The sequence below is a fragment of the Danio rerio genome, chromosome 19 (assembly GCF_052040795.2).
Source record: "Danio rerio strain M-AB ecotype USA chromosome 19, GRCz13ab, whole genome shotgun sequence".
NCBI lineage: Eukaryota > Metazoa > Chordata > Actinopteri > Cypriniformes > Danionidae > Danio > Danio rerio.
Window position 1 is genome coordinate 30,733,820 of NC_141039.2, and position 19,153 is coordinate 30,752,972.

A 19,153-nucleotide genomic window follows, 5' to 3' on the forward strand; every position below is an offset into this window, starting at 1 on the left:
TGTAAATGCGAAAGTGATTGGGTGTTTCCCAGTACTAGGTTGCAGCTGAAAGGGCATCCCCTGTGTAAAACATATGCTGGAATAATTGGTGGTTCATTCCACTGTGGCACCCCCTGATAGATAAGGGACTAAGCTGAAGGAAAATAAATCAGTGATGTAGAATAGTGCAATTTGGGACAAACCTAATATTATATGCCTGACCATAAGCAGAAGGAAATCAGCTAATCGAGAAAAACAATGTTTAGATTCGAAGAGCGTTCACTGCGTCTCAGTGTAAATAAAAGATGTGCAATCAGACAGACCAATCAGAGATATCCAGCTGACAGTGTCCTGCTCTGACCCGAGCAGCTCCTGTCATAACACTCAACTAATGGAGCCGTGTGTACTGCGCTGACCCTACAACATCCCTCTCTCTCTCCTGCCTGCGAGATACCACACATACACACACGCAACCTCAGCCTAAACTCAATTGCTCTTCCTCATCCCTTATCTAAATGTCTCTGGATATAACACGTTGTCAAAACAACCCACTCTGCATAGTCCATATATTAATAGGGAAAATCCAGACGCATTACTGAGAAAGAGACAATTCGGACTCAACATATGGTTTTAATCACACAGGACTTCATGAGATGTAACCACCTCCTACTCAGTTCAGTATTTAGCTCTAGTATTTTTCCAGTTGATTCCCAATAAGATCCCCCCACCCATGTCCGGACCCTCTCTTAACCTGTGCACTGGGGGGAAAAGCTGAGGTTTGTGGGCCTGGGCTGCAATGAAACTGACCACGGTGGTGATGGTATTCATAAAGCCTGCTTTGTTGGAAAGTAGTAGCTTTAATTATTTAGGGTTTACACATGGCATATTCTGGGTACAGCACCTATAAATATGGCCCTACCAGAAATACAGGCCACTGTGAAAATAGACAAAATCAACAACAATGTGAGCCAAGGCTTCCAAAATAAAACTGCTGCGCTGCACTTCTGTGGACTATTTAGGCAGACCTAGGATCTATATTTGGGAGAGGTGTGTTTAGATGTGGCCCGGTTGTGTTGGCAGGGTGTTTCATATTGTGGTTTTACTAGGTTATGATGTCATCTCGAAAACAGTGAAATAATGGATTCCCTTAAGGTCGGCGTGACTTGTGTGTTTAGCATTTTAGCACATTGACATCATTTGTTATTGTGTTTTTCCAGTAATAATTGGCAGAGCCCAAATTATGAACTCCTGACCACTTGTTAATGAACGGTTTCCTTTATATTTGTCACAACTCATCATATCCCCCATTTACTTATTCACTCTGCCAGTCATATTTTCTGTCATTGTGCTCGCTAACCTAAAAGCTGATTCACTCGCTTATTCATTCCCACATTTACTAGCTTGCTCATTCAAATTTTAACTCACATTAGTCATTAGGTCTATCAGTTATTCACTCACTCAATTGCTCAACAAATAATTCACTCATTCAACAACCATCATTTGATCACTTATTCACTGATCATTAAATCTCACTTTTACTCAGTTACCAATTAGCTCTTATGTAGCTCAATGCTTAATTCATTCACTCATTGAGGGAACAGCTTATTCATTCACTTAGCTCTTTACTCTATCAAACATGGCTAACTCATCAACTGCCATGCATTTATTAATTCCGTCAATTAATTCACTAACTCACTCATTTATACAGCTTATTAATTATTAGCTCACTTTTTCAGTCACTCACTCAAACATGGCTAACACAGCTTCTCATTATTTTATTCCTATAGACACTCTCTCAATTTATGTGCTTACTCGTTTACTCACTCATTCACAGTAACCTATTCACTTAATCATCAGCTATATTCTGAAGTCACTCAAAATTTGTTTACTCTGTCATTGTCATTAAGGCATTTTTTTCATTCACTCCATTAATTTATTCACACCGCTTATTTATTGACACCCATTTATTCACTTAATTTTTACTCATTTACAAACTCAATCAAACATAGGAATCTCATCAACTTGTCAGTAATTCATGTCTTTATTCATTCCCTGGGCAGCACGGTGGCGCAGTCGGTAGTGCTCTCGCCTCAGAGCAAAAAGGTCACTGGTTCGAGCCTCGGCTGTGTCAGTTGACATTTCTCCATGGAGTTTGCATGTTCTCGCCATGTTTGTAGAGGTTCCCCCCACAAGTCCAAAGACATGCGCTATAGTTGAATTGGGTATTCTAAATTGTACGTAGTGTATGTGTGTGAATGAGTGTGTACAGTATGTGGTTCCCAGAGATGGGTTGCAGCTGAAAAGGCATCCGCTGCGTAAAACATTTGCTGGATAAGTTGGCAGTTCATTCCGCTGTGGCGATCCCAGATTAATAAAAGAACTAAGCTGACAAGAAAATTAATCAATGAATATTCACTCCCACAATTCATTCATTCATTCATTCATTCATTCATTCATTCATTCATTTATTCATTCATTTGTTTATTAATTACAAACTCATTCAATTGATCAAACATGGAAAACTCAACAATTGTCATGCATTTATTTACTCACTCATTGTCATTAATTAATTTCTACATTCACTCCCTCAATTCATTCATTCATTCATTCGTCCTTCCGTCTGTCCGTTCATTCATTCATTCATTCATTCATTCATTCATTCATTCACATACTCGAACAACCTATCAATTAAACCTCACTAATTCATCAACTGTCGTTCATTCATTCATTCATTCATTCATTCATTCATTCATTCTTCATCTGTGATGCATTTATTTGTTCCCTTGCTGTCATTAATTTATTTCTTCATTCCCTCAATTTATTCATTAATTCATTCATTCAATATGCATTCATGCAAACCTACTCATTTCATGAATCAATCAAAGATTCAAGGCTAACTTATCAACTGTCTTACATTTATTTATACACTCACTGTCAATAGTTCACTTCTTAATTCACTCTCTCATTTAATTCATTGATTCATTAAATAATTCATTCATTCACATACTCAGTTAACCAATCAATTAAACATGGCTAATTCATCAACTGCCGTTCATTCATTCATTTGTTCGTTCGTTCGTCCATTCATCCATTCATGCATTCATTAATTCATTCATTGACTAACTCACTAACTCATCAACTGTCATGCATTTATTTACTCCCTCACTGTCATAATTTAATTTCTTCATTCACTACCTCAATTCATTCATTCATTCATTCATTCATTCATTCACGCAAACATACTAATTCCATCAATCAATCAAAGAATCATGGCTAACTTCTCAACTGTCATGCATTTATTCACTTACTGTCATTCATTCACTATATTCACACCCTCATTTCATTCATTCATTCATTCATTAATAAAAAAAAAATTCACTCCCTGAATTAATTTATTCAATCATTCAAACATAATCAATCAACCAATCAATCATGGCTGACTTATCAACAGTCATGCATGTATTTATTTACTCACTGTCAATAATTTACTTCATTCACTCCCTCATTTCATTCATTCATTATATCATTCATGCATTAATTCGTTCATTAATCAATTTCTTTATTCACTCCCTCAATTAATTTATTCAATCATTCAAACATAATCAATCAATCAATCAATCAATCATGGCTGACTTATCAACTGTCATGCATTTATTTGTTTCGTCACTGTCATTAATTAATTTCTTCATTCTCTCCCTCAATTCATTCATTCATTCCTTTACTCTATCAACCAATCAATCAAACATGGCTTATTCAACATCATCATTTATTTATTCCCTCAACTTATTCACTCATTCATGTACTCGCTAATTCACATGCATCCATTCATAAATCTTAATCATTATCTCAGTTCTCAATCACTCAATTGAACATGGCTATCTCATGCACTCTGTCATTCATTCATTCATTCATTCATTCATTCATTCACCCACTCACCTAATCACTCACTCACCTTATTTATTGTCATTCATTAATTTGCTTAATCAGCCAAACCATTAAACATGGTTAATCCACTGTGCAGTTCACTCAGCTTACGCAATCATTCAACCATTTGCTAATGAGCCCACTAATTATTTCACTCATTCATTTCCTTTACCCTTACTCATTCATTCACACATTCATTCATTTTATCTCTTCTCCATGTCTTTCTTATTCAGCGTGTGACTTCAGGCGGCCAGACTCTGAGACACTGAACTCTTGCCCTCAGTTCCTGAGCTCGCTCCACCCAAAAGCCCTAGAGTTTAAAAATAGCCACAATCCAAACAGTGAAACCGCTTCTACAAAAATCCCCCATGAAGTCACAGCCATTGGACTGGCTCCGACTGACAGCTACAGCTCCTTATCAAGAAATTTACATCCCCACACTCTCAAACACACACACACACACAAACATGCAACCCCCTTCACAAACTATTTCCACAGCAAATGCTGAGCCAGGAAATTAGCACACTGTCCATTATTTAAAAATGGATTTGAGTAGTAAGATTTATATTCTCTCTAAAAAATTGCTTGCAAATAATATCATTATTTCTACTTTCTCCGGTTCTACAGAATTGAGAGATCTACATATTTCACATATTGCCAACACCGCAGTGTTGTTCTTTTGTTTTTTTATTACAGTCTTTCTCCCCGGAAGGAATGGTCGTGATGCTTCCATAAACAATTTGAATGGACTCTTTGTCAAGCCAGGCAGAATGCAAATAATCTTAAATCAAGGGGACCAGAAAGCAATGGATATCTCTGTCTCATATTTAGCGTTTGCATTCTGCTGGGTAATTTGTGCTGGAATGGCCCCTGAAGCTTTATGGGTCAGTAAAAGTGTTAGAATAAGGAATGTTTTATCCAACAGGGCTTTGTGTGCGAACGTCCTAGTTGATTTACAGAGCGCATTTGCCAGCGATAAAGCCATTGTGATGGAGAGAATGGAAGTGTTGTTTGTATGTATTATTCATACTGCGTTATTTAACAATGAATTTCTTTTTTTTTTATGTGCTCAGAAGTTTAATTGTCTGACTGTAAAACAAATGAAGATCAGCAGCCAGTTGGATGTGTCAATTAAATTTAACAGTCTACCTCCTTAAGAGCATAACATCCTGGCCTCGGGGTTGCTTTAGCGCTAAGACCTTGTTTTGATTTTAACAAACACCTTCACATAAACAATGGCATCTCTCACACAGACACTGTTTATGGCACAGGACAACGCTTTAAAAAAATTAAAGGCAAATTCAAACCACTTTGTCACTAATCACCATCAAGCTTAACCAGGTGCTAAATGTGCTGGAACTGAGCTGTTCAATGAGTATTTAAATTAAGTCCATGTCATTTTTTTTCCTGACGTAAACATGCATCCTTTTTATTTAAATTAGGCTCATTATAAAGCAGGCATTAAATAAAATCTCTCTTTTTTTTTTAAAGATGCTTTTTAAAATTTGATATTAATTGCAGCAAGAGTAATTTATCAAACGATGGAGATCAGCCATATATCAAGGCAGTGTATTAGATGAAGCACACTTTCTGCATTTTAAAGAGCAATTCAGGTTTGGAGAGATACTGCAAACACTCTCTTAAAAGTATGTCAGATTGCCATAGTCTGCTGTTTTTTTTTTTGTTTTTTTTTTGTGTGTGTGTGTATTTCAATCAAAACTGATTCATAAAATAGAGAATCACATCATCATTCAAAAAAACAAAAAAAAAAAAAAAACACCAGTGAAGAAACTCGACACAGACAAACATAAAAACCTGACTGGCAGCTGCCGTTTCTAAAGTGTTTTTGCAGAACAACCCAAACAGCATGCAAAAGTATAAATGCAAGGCAATGTGCGAGGCATACACCTTGGGTCACGGCGATTATTTTGACGCAGAAGTATAAACCAGGCTTTACAGTATCACTAACCACAGTGCACAGATTTCTGCAGATTTTTTGCCAATCATGCAGTCTATTTCCTTACTTGTTTAAATGTGTGTGAATTTATATTTATTCTGTTTTCAAATTAATTTCCAGAATATTACTGGCTAATTTAAAAATGTTAATATGCTTTATTTACAATAAAGTTTGTAAAGTAATTCTTTTTGGCTTGTGGATCTAAGTGGATTTGCATTGTAAACATAAATAAAAGTTAAAATCATATTCTTTTTTTATTTCATATATTAGGTTTTTAGTTACAGTACAACCAAAATCATTCCACATAAATCTGCAGATGTTTTACCAAAATTTTGATTCTGTCTGGTCCTACCTATAAGTTACTAACCTACTACATGCTAACAGCTTTTCCAGGTCTGGTAAGTCATTTGGTATTAATTATTTGGAAGCTTTAGACTAAACTGTTGGAGAAAGGTATAATGAAGGTACAGTTTTGTTCCTATAACTCTTTAAAAGTCTCCTATAAGTCTTTAAAAGTCCACAATAGGTCCTTAGTGTACCATTTTGTTCCCAATTTAAGTTATAAACTCTAAATAAACTAGAAGTACAAAAACATACCCTCAAACAGACCATCTCAGTGAATGCCTTTTTATCTTAAAAATAAAAAGCTTGGTACTTGTGTTTTTCTAAACAAAGTTATAGTTAGTCAGTTACACCAAACAAACCAACAAATTAATTAATTAATTATTGATTTATTAAAACTCTGATTTGATTAAAAGGTCAAAAAAGTATGATTAAATAGGAGACTGACTATTAACTAATTTACTAGACTACCGGCTCTTTCCCTCAAATTTGTTGACTCACTCAGTCACTCACATTCACATTTTCACTCTTTTGCTTACTCACTTACTAAATGACTTGGTCAGTCACTCAAAGTCACTTGTTCATTCAATAACTATCAGTTACTAGATATTTTAAGTTACTAGTTTGCTCACTCACATTTATTCATTATTTCAATGCTTTTCGTTTGCTTACTCGGTTAACTTTTACTCGTTCAATGAGTACAGTTTTCCCCATTCAAAACTATACGAGTGACATGTCTTGTGGCTTTTTTAGCATGTGATATACCATACTTTTCTAGCAATCATGAAATAAAGTCAAATGTATTACCTATTTAAGTAGTATTTCGAAGGCAGCTTCAGTCAATCACATTCACTTGTTCATTCAAAGACTAACATTCACTCACACAGTCACTAATTTTCACTTGTTCTTTAGTCACTTTAATTTTGATCATTATTTTGTGATCTATATTAAAGATTAGACTGCACATTTAGCTGTTTCAATCAAATTTAGCTGGCAAAAATTTTATATATAAATTTTAAATATAATTTGTAAAAGAAATAAATCAAAATATGGGGATAAAATGTTTTTTAGAATAACAGATATAGAGTATTTACCTCAAAATGAACCAACATACTCATTCTGGCCTGTACTTATTAAGAGGATCTTCAGTTAGCATATTTCATTCCATGAACAAGTTTACCCTGCAGTGGCTGATGGGTAAAAGCCTCCATTCCATGAAGAATGCCTCCATAACCCACTGTGCATATTATCTCAGTTAAATCCCATTCCTGGTATTACAGGCCGCATTAAAAGAGGAGGATTGCTCGCAGATTTGCAGTGATGACAGTAAAGGACTGATTAGAGAATATAATTGATTGGATACAGTTAGAGGGATGAGGAGATGAGAGCTGATCACCAAGATTGAGATTGGCAGATGGGTAAAATGGATTGGATAGACTTCTCTGCGGGTGAGAGACCAGGGAACGGGAAAGTGGTTGCGTGTGGAGGGAAAGATTAAAAAGAGACTTATTAACATGAGAATGAGAATGAAAAAAAAGGAGCTATTTTTGTTTAGCGTGGGTGGCTGGTTTTAATATATCGCCAGGAAGCAAAAGTGTGACGTAATCAAAACAATAGGGTGAAAATAAGCGCAAACTGTGACAACTGTGTCAGTTTGTAAGAATCTTAACTTAGTTTAGGGATTAACACATATAAATCTACTCCGAGCCACCTGCGACAGCATATTAAATCATTTGCCTATTTTTAATCGAACGGCGTCTCAGCAAGTCAATTGTTTCATGGTGTGGCGAGTCGACAGGAAGTTGTTATCTGATACAAAACTCCCCAAAGAAATCCTGCTTGCTTTCTTGACAGTTTGTATCCTGAATGTGGGAGTTTTGCACCTCAAGAGAAACAAACATATACAGTATAAAACATGTAAACGTGCGTGTGTGTGTGTGTGTGTGTGTGTGTGTGTGTGTGTGTGTGTGTGTGTGTGTGTGTGTGTGTGTGTGTGTTAGTAGACCCAGAAAATCCGACATGTAGGGGCCGTTTCCTTCTTCCTCCACAAAACCTAGATTTCATAATCAAGGGAAATATGGACCTACCACATCGATACCCTCACAGACTGAGAGAAAACAGACACTGCAAGGACAGTTAAAAATCTCTCCACAAGGGGGGCAAAAGCCCTATAAAGACAGCAAAGCACAAATTAAATCAAATGCACCCCTCTCTGATCTGTAGGATCAGCTAACACTGCTGCTCTGTTGTGATTGGCTGGAGCTCTGATTTACCAATGCAGGCATTCGGCTGTTTTGATTGGCAGAGGGGTTTCAAACAGCTAAACGGTGGCTCCAAGGCATATTTGCACACTTAAGCCACACATTAAAACGTGAAATGTTGCTTGCTTAAGATAACAAAATATCAAAGCAAGTGAAATTTATTTTGAAGTAATATCTTAAGCGCGCTTCTCAAACAAAACATTTCATAAAAATATGAGTTAGGGGTATATTTACTGACCTCCCACGAAGACTCGAACTTAGAATGAAACTTGAATATACTGCATTGTAACTATTATATATTGCATTACCTTTACTACATATTAAACATCAGTAAATACATTTACTTGAGCATGCAAACACATGTAATATATATTAAATGTTATTATTGCACATACATATGAGATAATATGGCATTTTTATAAAGAACAATAATAAATATATTACATATTACACATCACAAAAAAATATATATTTATGTTTTCTGTTTCGAATAAATGCATATATTTGGAAATTTCTATTCATGAAATATTTTATGAATATTTATTTAAATTTAAATAATATTTTATTTAAATAAAACAAAAATTTAAGGTGTCAATAAAAAAAAAAAAAAAAAAAAAATATATATATATATATATATATATATATATATATATATATATATATATATATATATATATATATATATATATATTAAGCAAAACAAGGTTTTATTATTATTTTATACACTAACCGGCCACTTTATAAGGTACACATTACTAGTACTCAGTGGGACCCTCTTTTGTCTTTAAATCTGCCTGAATCATTCATGACGGAATCAACAAGGTATTGGAAATATTTCTCAGAGATTTTGATCCACATTGACATGATAGCATCACACAATTGCTGCAGATTTGTTGGCTTCGCATCTATGATGTGAATCTCCTTTTCCACCACATCCCAAAGGAGCTCCATTGGATTGAGTTCTGGTAACTGTGGAGGCCATTTGAGTACAGTGAACTCATTGTCATGTTCAAGAAACCAGTCTGAGATTATTCGAGCTTTATGACATGGCATGTTATGCTGCTGGAAACAGCCATCAGAAGATGGGTAAACTGTGATCATAAAAGGATGGACATGGTCAGCAACAATACCTAGGTAGGCTGTAGTATTGACACAATGCTCAATTAGTACTAATGGGTCCAAAGTGTGCCAAGAAAATATCCCCCACATAAATACACCACCACCACCACCATCACCACCAGCCTAAACCATTGATACAAGGCAGGATGGATCCATGTTTTCATGTTCTTGATGCCAAATTCTGACCCTACCATCTGAATGTTGCAGCAGAAATCGAGACTCATCAGAGAAGGCAATGCTTTTCCAATCTTCTATTGTCCAATTTTCGTGAGCCTGTGCAAATTGTAGCCTCAGTTTCCTGTTTTTAGCTGACAGAAGTGACACTCGGTGTGGTCTTCTGCTGCTGTAGCCCATCCTCCTCAAAATTCCCCATGTTCAGATATGGTCTTCTGCATACGCTAGTTGTAATGAGTGGTCATTTGAGTTACTGTAGCCTTTCTATCAGCTTGAACCGACCAATTATCCTTATTATTATTATTATTAATTATTATTATTACAGTTGAAGTCAGAAATATTTACCTGAATTATTAGCCCCCCTGTTTTTTCCCCAATTTCTTTTTAACAGAGAGAAGATTTTTTCAACACATTTCTAAACATAATAGTTTTAATAACTCAATTCTAATAACGAATTTATTTTATCTTTGCCATGATGACAGTAAATAATATTTTACTAGATATTTTTCAAAACATTCTATACAGCTTAAAATGGCATTTAAAGACATAACTAGGTTAATTACTGTAGGTTAACTAGACAGGTTATGGTAATTAGAAAAGTTATTGTATAACAATGTTCTGTAGACTATCGAAAATTTATATTTATAGATAGATAGATAGATAGATAGATAGATAGATAGATAGATAGATAGATAGATAGATAGATAGATAGATAGATAGATTTATTCAAGCCGAAATAAATCAAATAACACTTTCTCCAGAAGAAAAAAAACATTATCAGAAATACTGTGAAAATTTCCTTGCTCTGTATATTATTATTATTATTATTAATGTAATTATTAGCAGTAGTAGAAGTAGAAAAAGAAGTAGTAGTAGTTAAGTGTGATGAGCATCAAATCGTCATGTAGAAATCAATTCAAAAGGATTATGTAAAACTACAGCCTGGACTAATGATTTTGATGAAAATACAGTTCAATTTTCCTGAATAAATTACATTTGAAAAATAAACAACAAAGTTACAGAATGAAATGAAATGCAGTGAAATGAATGCTCCCTTGGTAACCCATAAGTGCCTTACAAAATTTGTACTGAACCTTTGAACCACTAATAGCCCCAGACCATCATCATAGCATAAACGTACATATGCTGTACAGTGGAGCTCACATACTGTTCACAGATCTGTCAAGCGGAGCACACATGACTACTTTACTTTCCTCTCCCTTTGTGTACATCTGTAGGCCTGCGATCTGCCACCCATATCTTTCCTGTGATCTGAGAATCAATGTGGGAGTCCAGGGCATTGCCAAAAAAACATACAAAGGCAAAAACCTTCCCACACATACAGCACACACATGCAAGCATACGTCAAACCGCACGCGTGGCTCTAAGAGGCCACAGCAAAAAGCCAGGCCCAAGTCTTTTCAAAGCAACGTATCTTGACATGTTTCATCTCCTCCAGGTAAGCTCAGGATAAGCAGCCGTTTTATTTAAGAGACTCTTTTGTGTTACGCAGTCGATTAGAGAGATTGTCAGCCACATCCTTTGAAATTATTCCCAGCGCAAAACATCACTTGGTACCTTCAAAAAGCCCATAAGTCACTTCAAACTGGTGAAAAAAAGACAGCTTTTCTTCCTGTGTAACTATAGGGAGGCGTTGAGTAATGAAGACCACAACAGTAAATTATGAAAATTACAAGATACAATGTTTTGATGATATACAGTCACCACCGAGAGTTACGTAAAAAGACCACATGAATAAAACCGGGCCTGTTTAGTGCCACAAAATAAGGGTTATGCAGAGGACACCAGTGAATTCATTGTGCAGTAATTATTCCACACATAAAAAAAGTTTTTACAACAAAAGAAGTGAATGGGAGTTTAAGCACAATGTTTCTAATAGCGGGGCAAATATTCCAACCCATCAATAATCCTGTGAGTTACCTTATTGCACATGGTTATCCCTTATGGTGGCCGCCATATTGGAATCACATGACCTGAATGCTGAAACCATGACCCTAATCAACAATGGTCACTGGATTAAAAAAGTAAATAAAATAAAATAAAATTAAATTAAAAAATTATAAAATCAAATAAAATAATTAGATTAAATTAAAAATAATAAAATTAAATAATAAAATTACATTTAAAATAATAAAATTAAATAATACATTTAAATTAAAATAATACAATTAAATGATGAAGTAAATAAAATATAAAATAAAATTCAACAAAATGAAAAAAATTAATTAAATTAAATAATAAATTAAAATAATGAAATAAAAGAAAAAAGAATAAAATAAAATAACAAAATTAAAAAAATAAATAAAAATAAATTAAATAATCAAATTAAATAATCAAATTAAATACACTCTAAAAACGAATGTGTTGAAAACAACACAACATGTGTTATTTTCAACACATGTCCTGGGTGTGCTCAGGGACAACACATGTTGAGTTAAGTTTAACACACAAAATGTGTCATTTAATGTAACACATTAATGTGCAGCATAAGTTGACACACAGATGTGTTGTTTTTGTATGTATTTAACACAACTGTGTGTTACTATTCAGTTTTTATAATTTTGAATGTAAAATATATTATAAATTAATATACAAAATCTCACAGGAAACATTAAACACTGTTTACATACTGTTTATTTTTTCCTTTTTAACATGAAAATAATGCATTTAAATGTTTTACAGCATTTCATTGTACAAACAATTCATTGTATAACATAAAAACTCACTTTATAAAAGCATTCATTAAATTGAACTTGTATCTGTTACGCACGCCATATAAACTGTCAAATATGTATGAAACAGTTCCCAACATATACATTTTTTAAAATTCTCTAGTGAAAGAAATAAGTAACCATAGCACAACGTTTATGCATTCACCTACATGTAAGATGCTTGTCTTAACAAAATAAATCATTGTCAAATCTAGTCAAAACACTTAAACATTTAGGTAACCCTTTATAGTAACGACACTATAAATCATTTATTGAGCATTAGCAAATAGTTAATTCACTATTTGTTTAGCATTAACTCTACATTATAAGACATTAGTAAGCAGTTCATAAACACAGCCACAAAAGGCTGAATTTTTGACTTATAAGCGCATTTATAATGTGCTCAATGATTGTAGTTTCATAATTCAAACTTTCAAATACAAATGGTTTGTAAATAATGCAGTCCTTAATTCAGTAGTGAAAAATTAGTCAGAAGCAAAGTATAAAAGTACAATTGTTAAGCGCATTATAAATGTACTTATAAGTCAAGAATACAGCATTTGTAATTGTATTTATGAACCGCTTACTAATGTCTTATAATGTAGAGTTAATGCTTAAATGAATAAATTCACTATTTGCTAATTCTTAATAAATGATTTATAGTGTAGTTATTATAAAGTGTTACCAAAGTTTCAACCACTAACATGTTTAAAACAAAATTTTGTATTTAGGAGTTACATACTGCTGATCGCAAAATGTCACAATGTCTAGAGGTCTGTAATCTATTAAGTCCCCAGGCAGCAAAGCCATGTCAAAATCATTTGTTCTGATGACACTGAAGGAAAAAAGATGTTCATCAAAATACTTAACTCTTAAAACTCTCAGAAACATAAGTGCGCATTCTCTTTCACTTTGGGGAATAATGTGTATAACTTCACCAAATAATGGTTCTCCCCTTTCATCTGCTTTTAAAGTCAGAACAGATCCTGTCTGGTATGTTGTCCCCAAAAAACTGATATTATTACTCACATGAATTGAACTGGTGTAAGTAAGAGTCTCAAAATGTGTATCTGTCTTAAGCTTGTCAAGCAATTTGTCACCCTTATACAAAGATGCAATTACAACTAGGAAAGCATTTGGTACAATCATCTCAGAATTGTGTTTCGAGCTTAATTTCCATTGGTGCATTTGCTGAATCTGGTGTTTATGAGCCAGTGTTTTTGAAATATTACAAAAGTTGCAAACAACTTGGGCATGTCGCTTAAGAGGGTGATGTTTCGCTTCGAACCTCATACACCACAACTTTGAAAGCGGTCCAAATAAAGTCATAATACTCGGGTAGTGTGTCATGTAGTGATGTTTAGGAATTAGATTCCTTTCAGGATAAAGAATCTTGAACTGTGTATGGTGATCAATTATTAGCTGCTTAAGATGGACAGCAAGCCCTTTTGACACAACAGGTGCAAAAATTATGTCACAAATTTCCCTCAACATTAGGAAAAGGTGCCAGTGTGGGCTCTGTGTGTCAATTAAATCACCTAACAGAAAAGGCAAGACTAGTAGTAAACACCACATCTGTGATGCAGTCTGCTTAATAGCGTTTTCAGATGTCCTCAGATTGACAATAACACTAGGTTTATTTTTTTGATTTCCATAGCCATAGTCAAAAGCTGCTATTCTTTCATTTAAAAGTTCCAGAGAAAAACATTTCTCTTCATAAATGAAATGCCGCAGCATCAATTTGACCTCAAGAGGTCCGACTCCTTCCAACACATCATGCATAATGTCTACACCAATATTCTCAGTGACATGAAAATACTGTAGGCTGTTTAGGAATGAGTTATGTTTGACACCGGTTGCACTTGCATCATTGAGTTGTACATGGTATGCATAGTTTTCCCTTGTACGTCTCTCTGTATTATTTTCATCAAAAATAATCTGGGAACTTGATTTGTCAATTAGACAAAATTGACAAAATCGGTTTGCAGAGAAACTTTCCACATAGCCACAGAGTGAGTGACAGGCAAGATTGTCCGCTGTCAGCAAACAGACTGTTCCAAAAAGTAATTGATGTTTATCGTGTAGTTTGACCTCTATACCATTCTGCTCAATTTCTTTTAAGTCTGTTATAAGAGGTTCCAAAATTTTGTCAAAACCATAAATGTCTTTATCAATAGAATTAAATAAGAGACATAAATGGATATTGGAAAGTACAGAATTTTTTTCTGACGGCACATTTCGTAAAGCAAAGTAAACAGCCCCCATTTTATGAATCTTTGTTTTAGATCCAAGAGGATTAGTTGTTTCCAAATCATCGAAGTATAACTGAATTTGTAATGCATTTGGATGGTTTTGGTAAAGAGGATGTTTAGAATATTGAGCACCATCACAATAATCATGCATTGTATCTCGTTCACCGCAAGACTGCATATACATATTTTGCATTTTGTCACAACTAAATAAAAATTTAATTGTGTTAATTATTGAGATGTACTGACATGTGACAGGCACAAGCACCTGGCTTTTCCCCCCATTCTTTCTAAGACAATCTAATCTGTGACCAAGAAACACTTCTGTTGGTTTCTCAAAGGAAAAATTGTCAGAAAAATACTTAGTTAGTTTAAATGTAGTATCTATGTCACCAAACATGTTTCTAGCATTGTCAAAATCCTTCATAAGTGTTTGAACTTCAGCACTATCTAGCGGAACTGCCAAGTTCTTAAGTAAAGTATTAGTCTTTTCTTGCAAATGACCTAAGGTACGATCAATAACTTCTTTTGTGCAGGTTATACTTTTTTGAACATCAGTATAAGTTACATTAGAAGAGGCATACATGCTGGCAGCAAAAGCTGCAGCACAGTCTTTTAGGTTTAAACTGCTCTGAGGAACTAGCTCTGTTTTAGACATTATCCTCAAAATTATTTATTCTGCTTTCATCAATTTGATAGGATATATCTAAGTTCTTTGTATGTCCTGACTCTTCAGAAGGGCATGAATTCGTTTTAAAATGATCTCTGTTCAGATTTTTTAAAAAGGAATTGAAATTATGATAAGTTCTTGGGCAACCATTTTGACTACAAATTAAAGTTAGGTTGTAACTATCAGAGAGTGCATGCACTTCCCTTAAATGCCAAATTAACCCCTTTGTTTCAACAAAATCATTTTGAAGACACTTTGGACAGGTGTACATGCTTATTTCAATTAGGTACGAGACTGCACCTTAGCAATCAATTCCATGACCTTTGATCGTTTGCAAGATGACTGGGACAAAGACAGGTCATATATATGTTCAAAAAAAGAAAAAACAGAAGACAGTTGGCATGGATACTGAAGGTTGCACAGCCAGTAGAATTTGAAAAGTCTGTCTACAGCACAGGTCAGGCTTTCAACATCAAGTGGAAGAGCAAAAGAGTCATTCTTTGCCACAATTACGTACTGGGATCCATGTCCTAGAGAACCGATGGAAACCAACTGCGGCTGAGCTGACTTCAGGGTCCCATTCATGGATTCAGCGAGCAAAGATGTAACGTTGGTACCAGCCTTCAAAAATGAAACAATGAAAAGCATTAGAAAATGTTGCTCCATTAAAAACAATTTTATTTATCACAAGCTAACACAATAAAAACTATATCGGCACTTGCTCCAACAGGTAGGACACAGCAGAAGTCACACAGCATTTACTCCCAGCAACACTTCTCCCAGATGCAGTGGGTGGAAGAAGATGAATAAGGATCTTCAACATAGTGTAACACAGTTCATCTTGAAGTGAAGATACAGGTCACATGCAAAAAAAGAATTTAAAATTTTTTTGGAAATTAATATTTTATCTTGAATAGAATATCAATATTCACATAAAATTTTCTCATTTAAACTATGTTTAGAAAAGTATGCACATGCAACAGACATTTTGGCTGAAACTCATACCATCATGCTGATTCTCAGCCTTCTCCAGTAAGTGTCTGATGTCATTTTTCTTCTCCGAGGATGCTATTTCCTTGAGTCTTGGAATTATCGTCCCTTCCCATTTCCGGATAAACAAGTCTTCTTTCCCATCGGTGAGCTTGGAAAATTCAATGTCCATCTTCAAACGAAAGAAAGAAAGAAAATCAGAAACAAAGAAATATTAATATTACAATTATGAAAAATGTTTGTGTAAAGTTCTGTCTTAGTTAAGCATGTCTATTACCAAAGCTGGCATGTCAAGAAATCTAGGATATTCCTTGAAGATTTCAGCAACAGTTGGGGATTTTGTTGTTATCCATCTCCTTCGGTAACTGAAGGTTTGATTGATTGCAGTCTTTATTGATGATGAATTCTCTGGTGATGGTCGCATCCTCTTTATCAGAGTCAACCACTCACTTGGTACAGTTTCATCTGGACTTGGTAAAGAAGGTTGCGGTGTACAATGACGACGTTTCAAACTGTACACCCGCTGGCTCTGTTGAAGCTTCCGTCTGATGTTACGTAATCTCATTTCAATAAATCCACTGTGTGATGGCCCATCAAAAAAATGCTCCTGATGTTAGTAATGCAAAACAGAACTAGTTAAAGTCAAGTATACATGAGCAACTTGCATACACATTCCTAAACAATTCAGTTTATATTGTAAAAAACATTCTTACATGTCCCTCATTTTCCCCAAAGGGCACCTGAATCCTTAACAAGGGGAACAATGACACAATCTCTTTTGCTAGAGCCAGCTTTTCTGTACCAGATGGATAGCTAAAAAAAATAAAAAATAAAAAATAAAAATACAGTTGCACAAATTGCTCCTTCACAAACATAAAAAACTGACTAAACAGTGGTACTTTAGAATTGATTGGGATAAACTGATTGTTAAATGTATTTATTTAAAACATTTTTTTAAATGTAGAATTTATTTTAATATATAACTTATTTAAATAAATGTAATTTAATTAATTTGCAAAGAAATACACCTTACGTGGAATAAACAAACCATACTCACAATCCATGTTTCTCTACAAGGTCACTGACAGCAACTTTAACAAGAATCTTTCTTGAGGAAATCGACAGCGTCTTAGTCTCTTCATGTTCTCTCAGGATTGTAGGGGCTTTTTCTTCAAGCAGCGTCAGCAAACTAGTTGTGGTGCCAGTCTGAATTGAATCTGTTAAAGGACACTAGAAATGCCAAAAACATTTTATTTATTGAAATGTTCACTTTTATCTATAGTAATATAAAGGGAGAAAGATATTAATGTTTTACCTGTAATAAGTGCACACTTCTTTCTAATGAGTCCGGGGTGTTGCTTGCAATATAACGTTAATACATTTGAAATTTGTCAAGCTCCTGTACTCCTGCATTTACATCAGTGTCAATGAACTCTTGAAAATCTGTGTCAAATTTCAATATTCGATCAAGAGATAGTTGTTGAGACAGTTCAGGTTTGACTGAGGCTATCAGATCTCCAACACTGCCAACTGTGAATAGTTTTCTCCATATTTCCTTTTCGTCTATGAAGACAGTTGCAAGAACTCGGTGTAAAACTGTTAAAGTGACTGTAATTTGCTCCTCGACTTCCATCATCTAAGTAAAAGAGAGAGAAATCCATGTATATACAAGCACAATGAGAAAACAAACACATGTAACAATGAGTATGACAATAAAAAGCAGATTTTAAATAGTATATGACTAGTCGGTTAGCACAAAATGGCGCGCAATGTTGATTACAATAAAGATCTTCATATTTTAACGTTAGATATTGTTTATGAATTTGCTCACACAGCGGCGCCATTTGGTGTCTGTACAAAGCGCCAAACTAATGATATGGAAAGGCATTCTTGTTCAAATTCCTGCCGCAAAGCGGCATCTTATGTTTTATATCAAATAACATTATGATTAAAACGTTAATGTATAAATTGTGTCCGGTATCGTTAATTTACCTCCAGTGTCAGTGATGCGGAGGCTTTAAAGTGACGCGAAGCCGGAGATTTTAAAGTGACGGCAACTCTCATACCAAAATGCAATACATATTTAGGGTCAGTCTTTCACCTTAAATATGTAACTTATTATTAACAATTCTGCCGAGTGCCATAGCAGCTTTGCAATAGACGCGCCAGATGCGTTAGCTTAGGCGGCTAAAGTTAATGGTACATGACCGAGTTGCCAAGTCACCCGTGTATTTGGAGTATGAAACATGGAGACATAATAAAAGTAACAAAAATAACTTCCTGGACAACTAACACAAAACATTCTCACGCAGAGTGGAAGAAATATTTACTATCGTAGCCGAATTTTAATTAATTTCACTCACCTGAGGCAGAGAGGTGCATTATCCGACAGAGCTCCCGGAGAGCGACGGTTGAAAAAGAACGTCACTGCGCATGCGCGTGCACAAATACACAGCATAAATCCCGAAATACAGAATTTTCAGCCACATTTTCACAAATGCTTATTTTATATTACCATTATGATAAATAAACTACATAAACACATAACACAGTGCCATTTGACTCCAGACAAAAATGCATTTTATTCCAACATACTGTTTAAATGTGTTTAACACAGTCATTGTGTAAACACTTAAGCACAATATTAACACACAATGTGTCTGCAGTAACACAAAATGTGTTACGAACTGTTTAACACATATTTTGTGTAAATTTTTAACACATCATTTTTAAGAGTGTACTATAAAATTAAATTA

General features: G+C 34.6%; 1 protein-coding gene across 2 annotated transcripts; it reads right to left on the reverse strand.

Moving 5' to 3' along the window:
- Positions 1 to 12,393: 12,393 nt before the first annotated feature.
- LOC141379114 (uncharacterized) lies at positions 12,394 to 18,817 on the reverse strand. 2 transcript variants are annotated; one of them, XM_087295853.1, is made up of 8 exons: positions 18,761 to 18,817; positions 17,713 to 18,033; positions 17,455 to 17,627; positions 17,111 to 17,210; positions 16,675 to 17,004; positions 16,413 to 16,569; positions 16,130 to 16,247; positions 12,394 to 16,028 (listed from the first exon to the last, which is right to left on the reverse strand). In XM_087295853.1, the coding sequence occupies exons 5-8, from the start codon at positions 16,960 to 16,962 to the stop codon at positions 15,989 to 15,991; spliced, it is 603 nt and encodes a 200-aa protein (XP_087151979.1). In that variant the 5' UTR covers positions 16,963 to 17,004; positions 17,111 to 17,210; positions 17,455 to 17,627; positions 17,713 to 18,033; positions 18,761 to 18,817; the 3' UTR covers positions 12,394 to 15,988. The 2 variants fall into 2 exon arrangements, with proteins under 2 accessions (XP_087151979.1, XP_087151978.1); XM_087295852.1 differs by having other exon boundaries at positions 16,126 to 16,247.
- Between the last annotated feature and the right edge of the window lie 336 nt (positions 18,818 to 19,153).